Here is a 15,760-nt window from a genome sequence, read left to right as displayed (position 1 = left end):
TTGAGTCCAAACACTCCTGCAGAGAGCAGCAGCCAGTATAAGCTCTGGGAGCTATGCTGTGTGTTGGACACAGTCAGAGTACGTGCATGTTTCAACATAAAGGGCTGCTTGTCAGGACATAATAAATAAATGATTCTGCAGGACAATTTAAAAAGGAAACAGTGCTGTACCTGGAATGTTTCACTTTCCACTGACTTTCATGATTTTTTTTCCAAACTCAAATTAGTGAAAAATGCCCATTACATGTTTTCAGGGTGAAAGGTGATGTCTTAGAATGAACTGTTTGTCCAACAAAACCTTAGGGAATCAGAAAATCTTAATCAGCTGATTTTCAACATTTTTGCTTGATAAATGACAACAAAAGTAATCAGTTATAGAAATGTATCAGCTGATCCATTAATCAACAGTTACTCAAGAATTTCAAGTCAACTTCTAAAGCAGGAGAAGCATGAAGCTCCTCTCCCTCCTCCGTCATCTCGCTCAGGAAAATGATGAGCTGAATGACACAAAGCAGAAACTCCACAGGACGTCCAACACCCTCTGACAGGTTTGTTCATATAACTACAGCCTCAGGGTTCGACAGAGATGTCAAAGCTATAAATTAGTAAAATGAAATCAAAGGTCTTAGCCTGTTAGTAACAGCTACTGTATAACAGCCAGAGAGGAAAGAGGATGTCATCTAAGATTCAATTTTAAAGTTTAAATATGATTCAACATGTATTCCTTATAACCACTTTAAAACTGTGTTCACTCTGAACAAAGGCAGAACAGGGTGGAAATAAAGGCGTCTCACAGCAAACGGAGCAGACTGTAACATTACCATTTTCCTGTTTGTGTGCTGTCATTCCCATTCATCACAACAGCAGCGGCAGCTGAAATAATCCAAGAGGAGGGATGGTCGTCTACAGAGCTGCTGCTGCTGCTGCTGCTCCGAGGCTGCTGGACCAAAATGTAATCCATTCTGCCCAGACACTCGTTCACAGCACAGTGAGTGTGGACGACCTTAAGCCAGCTGGACGAGCATTCGTTGAGTCCTCAGCTGCACTGCACTTAGTCTGTGATTTGTCTTGTTTCCTCCTTCACTCTCTCTCTCTCCCTGTCTGATTTATTGTGCTCTTTCTGCTTTCTGTGTCTGCTTCTCTGTCTCTCTCTGTTTGCTCTCTTCCTCTCGCAACACTTCGAGTGCCGGGCACTATGTTTGTCTGAGAGGGACAGTGTGACCAAACACGAGGAGAGCTGAGAATGGGGGGGAGAAAAGAGAGAGAAAAGAGAAACCTTCAAGTACATGCAAGCACAATTCTTTTTAAATTTTTTTTTGTATTATCTTCTCTCTCTCACACACACACACACACACACACACACACACACACACACACACACACACACACACACACACACACACAAGAAATCACAATGCTTTCACAATCATGCAGACTGGACATAAATAAATACAAATACATTTTAAAATATGTAAAATGTACTGTTTAATCATATGGACCTTTACTTATGCTTCTATACACTGAACCTGTATTTACTTAACCAATACTTCCACAGTTCACATGAGCAGCTTTTAGGTCTCAACCAAGAATTAGAAAGAAAAAAAGACAAAACACAGTTAGCTCTTTTTCTCATTTCATTAATCTGTCCAAACCTCTAAAATCAGAATGGAATCAATCAGCTTCCCAGAGGGCTGATCCGCTGGCTAACGCAATCAAAGCGACAGCAGCATGTCCTTGATATACTCAATGCTGTCACCGTGGCAGCAAAACCACCATCCACCACTGCCTCTCTCTCCCTGTCACAAGATCATCGTGAGGACAAACTGAAAGAGGGCATCGACAATGTGAACAATCAAAAAGTGGGAAAAGAGGAGACACATGAATTCTGAAGAGGCATCATATTAATCACATTTAACTTGCGGATATACAACACAAACAAAAAGCTGAGTTAAAGTTAAGATATTTCAAAGAGTGAAATTGAAACAAGAGAAGAGAAGGAGCAAAGCAGGACTCGAGGAGAAGAGAAGATGTGAGAAGGGAAGAAAAAGAGGCGGTGATATCGGGTGAAACATCATACGGACAGCAGCTGCTGGGAACCAGTAGCAGGAAGATCTTGTGTCTGTGTTTGAACTGGTCATGTCAAAGAAGAGACAAAGAGTGACAGAGAGAGATAGACTGATAGTGAAGTCTCTCTCTCTCTCTCTGACCCAGAGTGTGAGACAGACGAGTCCATACAGCACATTCCTGTAGAGCTTTTTCTTTTTTTGATCAGGGTCTTTTTTATTTTCCAACATATCACCAAAAACATACAACTTGAACATGGGACAGTTAAGTCACAAGAAAGTTTCGCATGCTCACAAGAAAGTCGGCTTATTCATGGGAGGCCGATTAGGGTAAAACACCATGAAAGTGTGCACATACACATCAAATTAACCACATACACGATGAAAACTTCACGTGCACACCAAAAACATGCATATACACACTGCGCATATACACACCCCACCATCTCAATACAGCGTGATACAGACTGCTTGTGTGTGTTAATGTACTGACTTCTGGATACATATGCGCTCATTGCGCTGGCACTGGTGGACCCCCTAATGGTATATCTCATTTTTTCTATGTGGATATGACACATAACATCTCTAATCCATTGGCCATATGTTGGAGGGGTAGCATCCTTCCATTTGAACAAAATAAGCCTCTGGCCAACAGAGAATAAAAGCTTATTATATAGCACCCAGGTTCAATATCCGTCTTAATCTTAGATTGTGTGTCTTTGGTCCAGTGAAGACGATGCACTATTCTAAACTGAACCGCAGCGTGCCGAAGGCATATCGAGGAGGAGTAAATTCTCTGTATCATTTTTTGCCAGATTGCTTCTGAAATTGTTTCATCTAGGTCCGTTTCCCATTTGTTTCGGAGAGAATTCAGAGTGTTCACATTATGTGTGTTAAGTAATGTGTAAATGCTGCTTATAATTTGTTTTGTGTCAACTTTACATTTAAAAATTGTGTCTAGCAGAGTCACAGGAGGGCACAATGGGAAGCAGGCAGAGTTAGAGGCCATAAAACCTCTTAGTTGTAAATAGCATTTCATATAGAAATGGGACATATGAAGATTAAATTTCTGTTCTAACTGTAAAAAGGAGGCAAACCTGTTTCATATATAGAGATCATATAGTTAACCAATTCCATTTCTTGACCAGATATCAAAAGCCTCGTCCATCACTGATCCATACAGGTTTTGACTGAATGGATAACAACTGGATTAGAGGTGAAGGTTGACACTGGATGATTAAACTGTAATTTGGAACATACATAGTTAAGTTACTGGGGAAGTAGACCCAATGGATGCCCTCTCCAGCACCACCCATTCAAGACTATGTGACAGTGACATCATTCCCCATCCAATACAACAGCTGCTACATGCTAAGAGGCTAGGCCTCATTGTTTGCTTGTTATGTAAATGTAAATGTTAACGTACTTTATTTATACAGCCCTTTACAACAATCCTTTCGGCGTACCAAAGTGCTTTACAACAGGTAATAAATAAAGAGAAAAATAAGTGAAAACAATTTAAAAAAAAAAATAAAAGAACAGTGAGAACAATAAAATACAACAAAATTGATTAAGATAAAATAAGTTAAAAGTGTTATCATACTACTGGGTATTAAAGGCCATCCTAAATAGGTAGGTTTTTAGCCTAGATTTGAAGAGGCCCAGGTCAGAAATAAGACGCATCTGGGCAAGGAGCTTATTCCAGAGCCTGGGGGCAGCAAGAGAAAAAGCTCGGTCACCCCAGTGTTTGTATTTTGAGCTGGGCACGTCCAGCAAGAGTTGATTTGTTGACCTCAGAGGTCTACCAGGATTTCGGACAGTTAAAAGCTCAGATACATACGATGGGGCAAGGCCGTTAAGAGCTTTAAAAACAAACATTAAAAGTTTAAAATCAATTCTATAAAGGACAGGAAGCCAATGAAGAGAGTTATGTGAAAATGCTTTTCATTGAGATACTTTTATTAAACCAATCGGAGTTAGAGGAATGTGTCCTAATGTTTGGACCCACCGTGGTATTCTCTGTATCATTGTGAACCGTGAAAACCGACTTGAAAGGAAAAGATCGCTAACTAAGTTAGCACGAAGCTAACGCTAGCCGCGAGTGATGCTAGCGCTATGCTAGCTCAGGTATTACCTGTAATCTGTAACGTGAGTGCTAACGGTCTAGCTGGGTAAGCTAACGTGTTGCTACTGACATTTACGAGAGAAATAGAGACAGCACATAATGCATAATTGTGTTGATATGGTCCCAGGTTTTGATAAATATTGTTTTCTGATAACTGAGATGCACATAATGTGTTTTATTGCACTGAAGTTGTTTAAATATTTATGTTGGTTAAAAAGAGTGGCTTAATACTGTTCATTTACGGTTAAAAAGAGACGTATGCTGCAGTTAAAAAGATAAGTAAGTGCATTTATTTTAAAATATAAGTTCATGGTGAATAATTGTCATGGTAAAAATACTTATACTGTACTGTAAATGTATACAGACTCTTTTAAATTGATTTGAATACTGTATATCCTGCATTTGGGTATAGATATGGAAGATATTTAGAGTGAAAACTGAAAGTAGAATGATCTCATGTGATTGAATAGAGAGTAATGGATATGTTTTCTGCACTATACGTGTAGATTGTTTTTTTATTGTGAGGAACTGATTCAGATTCCGAGCCTGTGGAGGTTCGGTGGCCAGCCAGGAAAGACGAGCGACTTGGACGGAACGGTGCACGGTGTGGCCAGCCGTGGGATCCACTCCGAAGAACCCCAGAGATCATCTCACTTCACTCATTGACATAGATAAGGAAATAACACACAAATCTACCCGGGTAGTGAACTGAACATTTCAGAACATTACACGTACACCACAGAACAGAGTTGAACTCTTACCTCCTAATAATGAAGGAGGGACACTTTTATTTGAACTTTTTTAATTTTGTTTTTCATGAAGGAGCTCTATTTTTCGTAATTTTTATGTTTCATACACTGCCAAAAATTTACCTGTGTGAGGTAATAAATTGTCAACTGTTAACTTCATGTTGTCTCATTTGAATAACTATATCCAGCTATCCGAACCTAGAGTAGGTGTCAGTAGTTTTAGTAGTAGTTTTGTTCAAGAAGTGCTAAGGGCGCTACACATCTGTGTGAAATTGTGTCATAAATAGCATATGAATTCATGAGTGCTTTGTGAGGTCACACTGACCTTGACCTTTGACCATAAAATTCTGATGAGTTAATCTCCGAGTCCAAGTGAAAGTTTGTGCCAAATCTGAGTCTCTTTCATTCTCTCTCTTTCTCTCTGACTTTCCTCTCTCTCTCTCACTCTCTCTTTCTCTCTATCTGAATTAATAACTTCAAAAATAGTAATAAAAAAATAACTTAAAAGGACAAAATTGATGAACCTGCTGGGACGCACTTGTTATTCAATCCTTTTAACTTCAAAAGTCACAATTCGACATTCAACAGCAAGTCCCAGCCAGGTCCATCACTTTTTAATGTCCCTTGGAAACACTTCCTGTTGTGTTGTAGGACTGAATTTGCAGCGCGTTTGTATTTGCATGTCTTTTCTTAAGTTGCAGGGCTCTGCAGGCCACCGTACAAATGCCTCATGTACATGTAATGTAATGCCAAGCAGTACTGGGACACCCAGCAGACATTTCAAGAAAAGTTTAGCTCAGAGAAATTGATAAAAAAAAAAAAAAAAAAAGGGCAGTAGAATAGAGACACTTTCTGTCCTCTTCAGAGTTCAAACAGCTTCATTAATATTAGGATATGCTGTATAATATTCAAGTCTTTAAAGGGGCTATTTGTAAGTCTTCTCTGCTGTTGAACGTGGTTTATTGCTTGGAGCAGGTGGTGATGATTGTCGCTTGACAAGAGCTTCTACCCTCGTTGTCTTAAGCCCCTTTTCCATTGGTCAAAAAACCTGCTAAGACCTGCTTACTATTGGGCTTTTGTTGGCAATGGAAAAGGGTTCAATTGGCATTTACACCCGGTTCACATGACTCTGCAGTAGACACAACACCCCTTTTCCTGCTGTAACATCTTTCTGATCATACCGAAGACACATCCTGCCACCTGTCCAGCACGGTGCTGTTCAACCAGAAACGCTGCGGCTCCACTGCGCTCAAGGATGAAAGAGTGAGCTGCAGCTTCAAAATAAGTTTTACAGGAGCACCAACCTGGAGATGAGACTATGTATGATGACACCACTCCTTGCAGTTGTGTGTGCCCTCAGTCCGAACAGAAAGACAAACTTGTCTGGCAGTGGAAAAGGGGTCAATCGGCTTTTATTAGTGGGTTTAACCATGTTTAAAAAACAGTTTATACCTAAAAGGGGTATTAATAACACAGGAGGTTATAATACAGCCTCTGAGCAGTGCTCCATCTTCAGGACTAACTGCAGACTACAGTGAGTCGGTATCACAAAGTGATGCTAGCTGGTTAGCATGCTAACTTCAGCAGAAGAAAAGACGTGATTGACACAAGGGTTTACATTGGTGTTTGTTTCCACAACTGGAGACAGCTGTTGGTGAGTAAAAGACTTACTGACTTAGACTGATAAGATAATCAGCTTAATGCTGACATTAGCCTTGTAGCAACACTTTAAAAGCTACTTTTGTTGTCAGCATTAAACAGAGGGGAATCATGGCAAGCTATATATTATTACTGTAAATAAAAGTTTTGTAAAAGTTTTTATATTTCTAAATAAGTACAACTAACAATCATGGTTGATAAAAGAGTGCATTATATTATATAATACATTGTTTAGTTTATACAGTGTCAGAAAATAGTTCGATTTAGTCATCACAAGTTGAAGTTTCAACATTTTGTCTGAACAACTGTCTAAAACCTAAAGATATTAATACATGGAGAGAACAGCAGCAAATCCTCACATTTGATGACACCAGGTTATTTTGGTGTTTTAGCTTGATAAATGCCATTTTCTGATTGATCAGCTAATCGTTTCAGCGCTAATGCGTACTCAAACAGCGTAATATTTAAATGATACCGAGCCATTTTTGTGTGCCTGCCACTCTTTATGAGCAATGGCTAATGTGATGCACCAATAAGAACAGAGGGAAATATCAGATGTATCTTACCCAGCAACAGAGCAACTTATTCATCATAATGTATCTGAGAATGGCGTGCCCTCTCTCTCCACTTCACGCTGAGAACAAGCCCGAGGACAAATGTGTGTTGATGTTGTTGTTGTTGTTGTTGTTGTTGTCACATACTGGAGCTAGCATTGTTGTCCTCATGTTCCTGCCTCTCTCTCTCTCTCTCGCTCTCTCTCTCTGGTCCTCCTCCAGGCTCTGTTAATGCACTGACACTGACTGCACTGGGTGACAAGGCAAATGTGCAAAAAGTCACAAAGAGACAGAAAGAGAGAGAGGGAGGGAGAGTGGAGGAAAAAGAAGCAGGGAGGGGGAAATGAGAGAGAGAAAAAAATGTGTGTGTGTGTGTGTGTGACAGCATCATTGTGGCATTAGGCTTGAGAAGAGTGAGCATGTCCTAGCCAGAGGAGAGAAGCTGTTGATTCAACTGGTCGTGGACAAGGGCAACAGAGGCCTTGTTGCCCTTGTCCTCATCTCTCTGTATCCCTCTCTTGCTCTCAAAATCCCAGTCTTACTCAGTCTCTCTTCCTCCCTCTCTCCGTTTCACTCTTACATATTACACACAGGACACCTCCTGTGCTTCTTTGTCAGGTCATTGTTGTGAATTACAATCTTCCTGGTTAAAAAAAAAAGTCTAACAAAGAGAAATCCACATTCTCTATCTGTGTGTGCAGTGTAAGACTGTCAGACTGGCCACTGGTCACACCAGGACAAATCGTAGTGGGCCACTGCATCGGTGGGATGTGGACCATCAAACATCCATAAAGTTTTTACTGGCCTGTCATTTGGGATGTGCAAGAGAGTGTGTGTAGCCAGCAGTGAGGTGTCCCTCCTGGCCTACCGTACTGCTGATCAGGCTTTAGCTCCACCCACTTCCGCCTTGCGCCTGCAGCCCACCATCCCCTAGCACTCTCCTCCTTTTATTATAGATCAAGTATTTTTATATTGTAGGTTTTTTATCAAATTACCTGAATTGGTTGATTCTCATTGGTTTTCCTTGTTTTACTTAGTTGAATTATTGAATACATTTTGTAATCTTGGGGGAACACCTTGTCTCCATTTACTGTCCTCTGTGTCATTGCAAAGGATCTGGGGGGGCTTGTGTAGGGTTTGTATTTAAAAAAAGGGGCAGTGTAGTCTTTTACTCTTTTAAAAAGAACCAAAAGGCAAGCCACACGTGCATGTTCCAGGATATAAAAAATGATTAGTAAGATTAATTAATAAATTAATATTAATTAATTAATAAGAGCTGATTTCTCAACCATTTTAGCATTGTGGTGAGGTGATCTTTTCAATAGGACTTGTAGTTTTCCCTCTAATATCCCATTTCAAGTTTCATCTTAAAAGCTGTTGTCTGTCTAAGGAGATTGTGGGATTGTGTGTACGTGTTTCCCTCCTCCCCCTGGCGGCCACAGTCATCAGTGGCAAGCAGTGTCTCAGCAGGTGTTACTCAGCAGGTGTTACTGGGCAGAAATGGGCAAAGCTTATTCTGATTGACTAATTATACTCATTAATTCTTAGCCTTTTAACTCAGGTGTGAGAGCAACTCTAAGGTAAATCAACACAGTGTATTTACGTGGAACTGGTGTGTGCGTGTTGATGTGTGGTTCTTTGCACATGTCATAACTGTGAGGACAATTTTAGTTTAAAAAATGTACTTTCAAAATAAGGTAACGAACCAGGTAAAAATAACTTACTGGAGGTTCTGTTGGGCAGCTCTATTGCTACACACAAACACACACACACACATATATATATAAATATATATATATATAAAATATGTTTATATGTTTGTACCTTATGCAATTTATACTGCCAAACACAGAATCACAGACACTTTCAAAGTAAGAGTCTCAAAAAGGTAAAAAGTTAGATCTTAGAAGCTACCGTCTATATGGGGATATAGTGTTATAGCATGCATGTATACATGTCTTGCTATGGTATTAGGGGCAAATTTGGGTTTGAAACCATCAGTGTGAGGTTATTTTGGCCAGCTGTGACAGCTTCAAAAGGCTTTTTGAGGGACACCTTAAGTAACTGAGGCGGACAAGTCTCTACGACATGAATGAAACTGACAGTAACATCCTTTGTGCAGATTGAAATGCGAGGAGTGAAGTACACACACCTAGTAGCAGGCACATTTCTTCAGTAATTTTCTAGTTTATAATTTATTATTTAATTTTTGAGTAAATATCCCAAACATTCTCTGGTTCCAGCTTCTCAAATATAAGGATTTGCTACCTTTCTTTGTCTTATGTGATAGCAAATGAAATATGTTTAGGTTTTATCCTTCAATTTTGGTTTATCAGGACCTCAGACTTTACTATCACTTAATCAGTAATGAAAATCATTACTTGCAGCCCCAGTCTGGATAGGCCACAGTAGAATTATCTGGTGATGTCATATGAAAACATGACTGACAGTTTTCAGTCTTTGGACTGCAAACCAAACATTTCCTAAACTATCTGTCAAAGCAGCTTTTGAATAGATCTGAGGTGAGAAATAGATTGAGCACTTGCTTATTTACACTTCCTCTTCCTATTTTTAATACTTGTTAATATGGTTCAAGAATTTCAAGAGACACCAAGTCATATGATCATCTTAACACTCCAAACTTATACAGTGCATTCAGAAGGTATTCAGACAGACTCTGTCAGGTTGGATGGAGACAGTCGGTGGACAGCCATTTTGCCATTGAAAAATACCCCACAGCATGATGCTGCCACAACTTTACTTACATATTTATTTATTGCACAGGTGATGGGCTAGTTATGAGGTGACTGAACAGTTCAATCTTGGTTTCATCGGACCAGAGAATCTTGTTTCTAACAGTCTGAGTCTTTGATATGCTTCAGTAAGAGAGGCTTCTGTCTGGACTCTCTGCCATAAAGCCCAGATTGTTGGGAGAGCTGCAGTGATGGCTGTCCTTCTGGAAGTTTCTCCCATCTCCACACAGGATCTCTGGAGCTCAGCTAGAGTGACCACCTCCTCTCCTACCAGGGCTCTTCTCCCTCGATTGCTCAGTTTGGCTGGGCAGCCGGTTCTAGGAAGAGTCCTGGTTGTTTAATCTTCTTCCATATAAGAACGATAGAGACCACTGTGCTCTTGAACCTTCAATGCAGGAGAGGTTGGAGCCTTCCCCAGATCTGAGCCTCGACACAGTCCTGTCTCTGAGCTCTGCTGCAGTTCCTTCCTCCTCATGGTTTCTGCTCTGATCTGCATTGTCAGCTGTGAGACCTGATATAGACAGGTGTGTGTCTTTCCACATCTTGTCCAATCAGATGAGTTTACCTCAAGTGGACTCCAATCAAGGTGCATAATCTCAGAAATGATCAAGAGAAATAGGAGCCACTGTAGCTAAATTTCAAATGCATAGCAAATTATCTATATACTTATGTCAATGTGATATTTCAGTTTTCCCTTTTTAATATAATAATAATAATAATAATCATAATTTAAACAATTTTTGCATCAGGCTGCAACATAACAAAATAGGAAAAAAGTGAAGGGGGCTTTACACTGTAAATCTTAAAGATAATAAGTGTAGTCTGGATTTTAAAGGTTTTTTGTCAGACACTTCATATCAGATAAAATGCATGATACAAAAAGTACATCTTTCTATTTGTCCTCACTGTGAATGTGTCTGAGCAACATCAACAGATCCAGACATATAAAAACAGCCAATAAAAAAAGCCATGTAACACGGGCTCTACTGTATTTGGAAGAGTAGTGTCAGATTACTTTGTTACAGTAGCCCTAATGGAACAAAGTGTTTAGAAGCTGCTAATCCAAGCCAGTCATGGAAACAAACGCACCTCGAGCCTTGGCCTTCTATTTTTGCCTGCAGCATCCTCAGCACTTCAAGCATGCATCTCCCCAAGCTCTGGCTTAGGCAGCTAGCACCTCATTAGCATTATGTAAAGCAGTTAACATAGCCGGAGACATTTCCTCAAGTGAGCAAGGGGTCAAAGCTGGGCTGCACAGGAAGTTCATATAACTGACACTTTTATGAGGAATTGGCTGCTTCAGTGTTTCTTAAACTTTTATACTGAGTTCTTGAGATGCAGACATGTTTCTCATGGTAAACAAGACAGGCACATTGTCAAGGCCGTGAGTCATACACAAGCAGGCACATGAGCAGCTGCTGTAGATTTCTGACAGCTATTTAAATTAAAGAAATTGCATATGGCTCTTACAGTGTTTTCTCCCAAAAGTTAGTGGAAGATCGACTTCCTCCATAACAACAACTAATATTGTCATTTTAATCAAAATTTCATCAATCAACAATCATTTTCTTTGTCACGTGAGTCTTCCCCATTCTCACTGGGTTTCTTCAAACCAGATGAAAGAGACACCTTACTGAGTCATTAATGAATAATTATTTGAAGATGCAGATCAAAACAGTTGTATTCTCCAAAGGAAGCCTAAACAGCTACAGAAGCTTCTGCTGCAGCTGCACAGCTGCAAGCCAAACTGTGTCAGCTGCAACAGAAGTTGTTTTTATGTGAGTCACGGTCTCTTGATTGTTTGTTTTTGCAGCAACATGTCTATTTTCTGCCCAGATTGAGAGTGAACTTGTGTTACTAACCACTAGCTTTTCATTCCAGACTCTTTATGTATCTTGTGATCTGTAATCTGTGGTCAGTGGACAAGGAAAACACCTGGCACAAAACCCTATGGTCTCTTTGCAAAGCTGCACTCAGCTGTATCAACATTAGTTTTCACCAATGTTTTTCATCAATGCAGAAACCAGCACAGCTGATTCTTGAATCCACCGAGTGAGCGCCACCTCCACTTGGGCTCAGTGCTGTTACCTTAAAGTTCTGGAATTTTCTATTGAAGTAAATTCAACCCCAGTGTGGTCCAGCAGCAGCAACATCAGCAGAGTGAACAACATGCACATGTACTGACCCACTTTACAAAGTTGCAGACAGGAATGTCATCGTTATAGTCGTGACCTCCATGTGACATACAAAAGTGCTCAGTATTCCATTGGGTGCTAATGTTATACCACACTGATGTTAAACCCAGCATGGCACAACACCGAGCAACAGAAAAACTCAACCAGTCTGGGAGTTTTAACAGACTGGACCAAGAGATCGAGGCTGCCTTGCTTCACAGCGACAGCTCTGGGTTGAGAGCGACAAATCGATCACAAAGGAGAGGGATCTATTTTGGCCGTCCAACTGTCTGTGTGACCCCTCACTTATGATTATTTATTATTTTCATTCCTAACGATATTCCTACAGCTTGCTGCAGTGCATTAATGACCAGCTGCTGTGTCCGCAGCCATGACCCACTTGTGGCCTGCTTGACCTTTATGTTTGACTCATACAGTACATGTTCTTTAGGCAGGTTGTGATGCTGTTACTCCCATATGACTCACATGCAACCCTGACCCTTGAATGTCAAGCCACAGCAGGCCTGGAGGAAAAAGTCATTGATTGCATCATGAACAAACAGCAGTAAGAGCGCAGACACACATATTCTTGTGGTTTGTGTAAATTAAAAGTACCTCTCAAAGACACAGGGAGAACAGTGAGCTGATGTTCTTCATCTCGCTTTAATCAGGCCAGACTGACTTGACTTAAAAGAATAATTCATCAGTCACAGACAACAGACCATAGATTCATCTGCCATGGAGTGTTTTGCTACCTTTGGACAGAGGCAGACTGTTTCCCTGCTTCCAGTCTTTGTGCTGAGCTAAGCTAAGCTAACTCCAGCTTCACATTTACCGTACAGCCGTGTGAGTGGTATCAGTCTTCTCCTCCAGGTCTCAGCGACACAGCAGATGAGTATATTTCCCATAATGTCAAAATATTCCGTTAATCAACAGGTTATTTAAATTGGTGCGGCCACTCTTCCCTGTTTGGATTTCAGCAGGAAAAGTAGCTTTTCCTGTTGGTCTGCTACTCTGCCTTCACACAGGCTTAGAGATTTGTTAAAAATGTTTATAAGATGAACCTATATTTTAAGATCTGGCAGCCTCATGAAAAGTACTAATTCATTTTAAATTTGATTTTATGCTACTAACTTACTTTTCATAGTTGTTTTATAGATTTCTTCTCTCTCTCATACTATGAATCTACATCTACACACTGTACAGACATTTCTCACTGTGTAGCTGAACAATCCTGTTTATTCTTTTTTTTGTTGTTGCTTGCATTTAATAAGAATAAAAGTGTTATTTTTGGTGAAATAGCAACATGCCATCATGTTTGATGCTATGACATAAAAGGAAGGCGTTTGAATGAAACTGAGCTTTGTCATCATCAGCTAACTCTGAAACATGTGACTAGTGTGGACATCAAGCTGTCAATATTTAGATCTGCCCTGCAAATTTTCCCATGCCTCTCTCCATCTAGACAAAAACACACACATACACACACACACACACACACACACACACACAAAGCTAAACAACAACAAACAGGTGATGCAGACCCAACACAAATGGACTAAAACCCTTGAGGTAAAAGCAGGGTGGTAAGTGGTGAATTGGGGGGGTGGGGGGGTGGGGGGGGGGGGGGGGTGGGGGTGTAAAAAAAGGCCCGAGAACAGAGGCCAGTGAGTACACCTGCACTCAGAGGAGACAAACACACCTCCCCAGCAGCTGGTTAAACAACACACACACACACACACACACACACAAAAGTCTCCAGCCTCTTATTTATAACCTCGCCCACACAGCAGAGAAGACGCACCACACAGACAGACAGTAACAGCTGGTCACAGTCCAGGTCACACAGGAGGAGCACATTAAACACAAAGCACCTCCTGCTAAAAACGTCCACTATCATTCCTTTGAGGATTAAAATCAATTCTTTACATCTGTGAAGCTGAAACAAACAAATCTTCAGTCCAATTCAGCCAATCAAAGATGCTGATAATCTGCTATAATTAATAGTCAAAATGTACATTACTTGATCTTCTAGCACTAATTTCATCAATTAATTGGCTAATTGTTCATGAGCAGTAATTTCCTTCACTTCAAAAGGGGTTGTGATATTTATAAATAATAAATCTATGAATAAATTTGCAAATGAAATTGAAATCATTCCCACGTGTATTGATTGATTTAACTGCAAGATAAACAAGGAAGAGATGAGCGTAAATCATCACTTGAAGAAACTGAAGAAAAATGTGACATGAAACAACATGTCATATCTACAATAAAAAGGGTTTGCAGAGGTGTGGGTGTTAGAGAACGTCTCCGTGTGGAATAACAGCTGCAGTGATGGAGATCAAATATCAGAGGAGGGTCAAATCTCCAGAGTGACACGGAAGCACACTGTCCTGCATGTGTGAGAGTGTGTGTGTGTGTCACCACATCATCAGTTTATGTAACTAACCGCCAGCAGAGCAAATAGTTGGGGAGATTATCACTTTCTCTTTGGCCTCTGATTAAAAGAATATCTACATAGATTACACTCCTCTCCTGATGCTGTTTTTGAGTGACGGGTGACACACACTCTTCTGGGTGCCGATGTGCGTCTGAGAATAAGACATAACTGAACCATTATTAAGACCTGATGATCCTGTCTATGTGTTTTATATGGTTTTATATGGTGATCAAACTGGATCTGAATGTCGACTCAAATCATTCCTCAAATGAAATCATTCTAAAAATCATCCAGCAGTCAGTCATAGAGGAAGAACCTTAACATACTGCAGATACACATGAACTGAACCTCACTATTTAATCTCTCCTCAGCTCCAGTGATGAGAGCACATGTAGGCCAACTGTCTTCAGCCGAAGTGACTGACTACACATCACATTCATCCATTACACTGGGACCTGTTCCATCTTCATTAATGCCACCCGCCAAAGGGCAAGCACTGTGTATTCAGCCACCATCACCATCATCATCATCATCATCATCATCATCATCATCATCATCAGTCACTACTGTGCCAACTTCAAACACAAAGCATTTCACTGTAGCACAAGTTGAACAGTTTGGCTGTGGTTTAGCATTTGTAGATGAAACAAACACATGAATGATCATTCTCAAACACTCAGATCGATCATCAGCATTAATGAGTGTGAGCTCTCTACCTTCCGTGTCGCTCCTCGTGTCCACACCGAGACAGATGCCTCGAGGCGTCTGAGTGTTCACCTGGAGGTGTGGAGGGACTTCTGTTGTCCGGGTCGGCGGTGCGGCGTCCTCCTGGTGCCGCAGAGTCTCGGGTGTCTGATCCGCGGGGCAGCTGGGGTGCGCGCGCACAGCTGGGGTGCGCGCTGAGTTAGTGGAAGTCAAGGAACAGCCTTTAGAGCGCGTGGCGAGCGAATGAAATCAAACACAAAAAAATTAAAAAAAAAAAACCAAACAACTCGTATTTCAGGAACATTGAGCATCACGTGTCCATTCCACACTGAGACCGTCTTAGAACCGTTGAAGTGGATCACTGTTTCAAATGGCAGCCTTCTCTGTGTCACACTGTAAAGGTAAAACTTGTAGTCTACTTAAAGGCAATGACGATATAAGACCAGAGGATGAAATATTAAAAGCAAGTTAACAACTAGAATTGTTAATGAATTTGAGCACTGTGGGAAAAACCTGTTCTGAAATGTTCTAATAAA

General features: G+C 40.6%; 1 protein-coding gene across 4 annotated transcripts in view; it reads right to left on the bottom strand.

Moving 5' to 3' along the window:
* LOC130175196 (uncharacterized) overlaps positions 1-1,139 on the bottom strand; it is a 32,963-nt gene extending 31,824 nt beyond the window's left edge. For all 4 annotated transcript variants that reach the window (XM_056385540.1, XM_056385541.1, XM_056385542.1 and 1 more), the window contains exon 1: positions 821-1,139. In XM_056385540.1, the coding sequence (XP_056241515.1) occupies positions 821-823 (3 nt within the window). In that variant the 5' untranslated portion in view covers positions 824-1,139. The remainder of the gene's footprint in view (positions 1-820) is intronic.
* Between the last annotated feature and the right edge of the window lie 14,621 nt (positions 1,140-15,760).

The sequence above is a fragment of the Seriola aureovittata genome, chromosome 9, assembly GCF_021018895.1.
Source record: "Seriola aureovittata isolate HTS-2021-v1 ecotype China chromosome 9, ASM2101889v1, whole genome shotgun sequence".
Classification (NCBI taxonomy): Eukaryota; Metazoa; Chordata; class Actinopteri; order Carangiformes; family Carangidae; genus Seriola; species Seriola aureovittata.
Note: the sequence above shows the minus strand (reverse complement) of the source record. Positions and strands in the feature narration are given on the sequence as shown.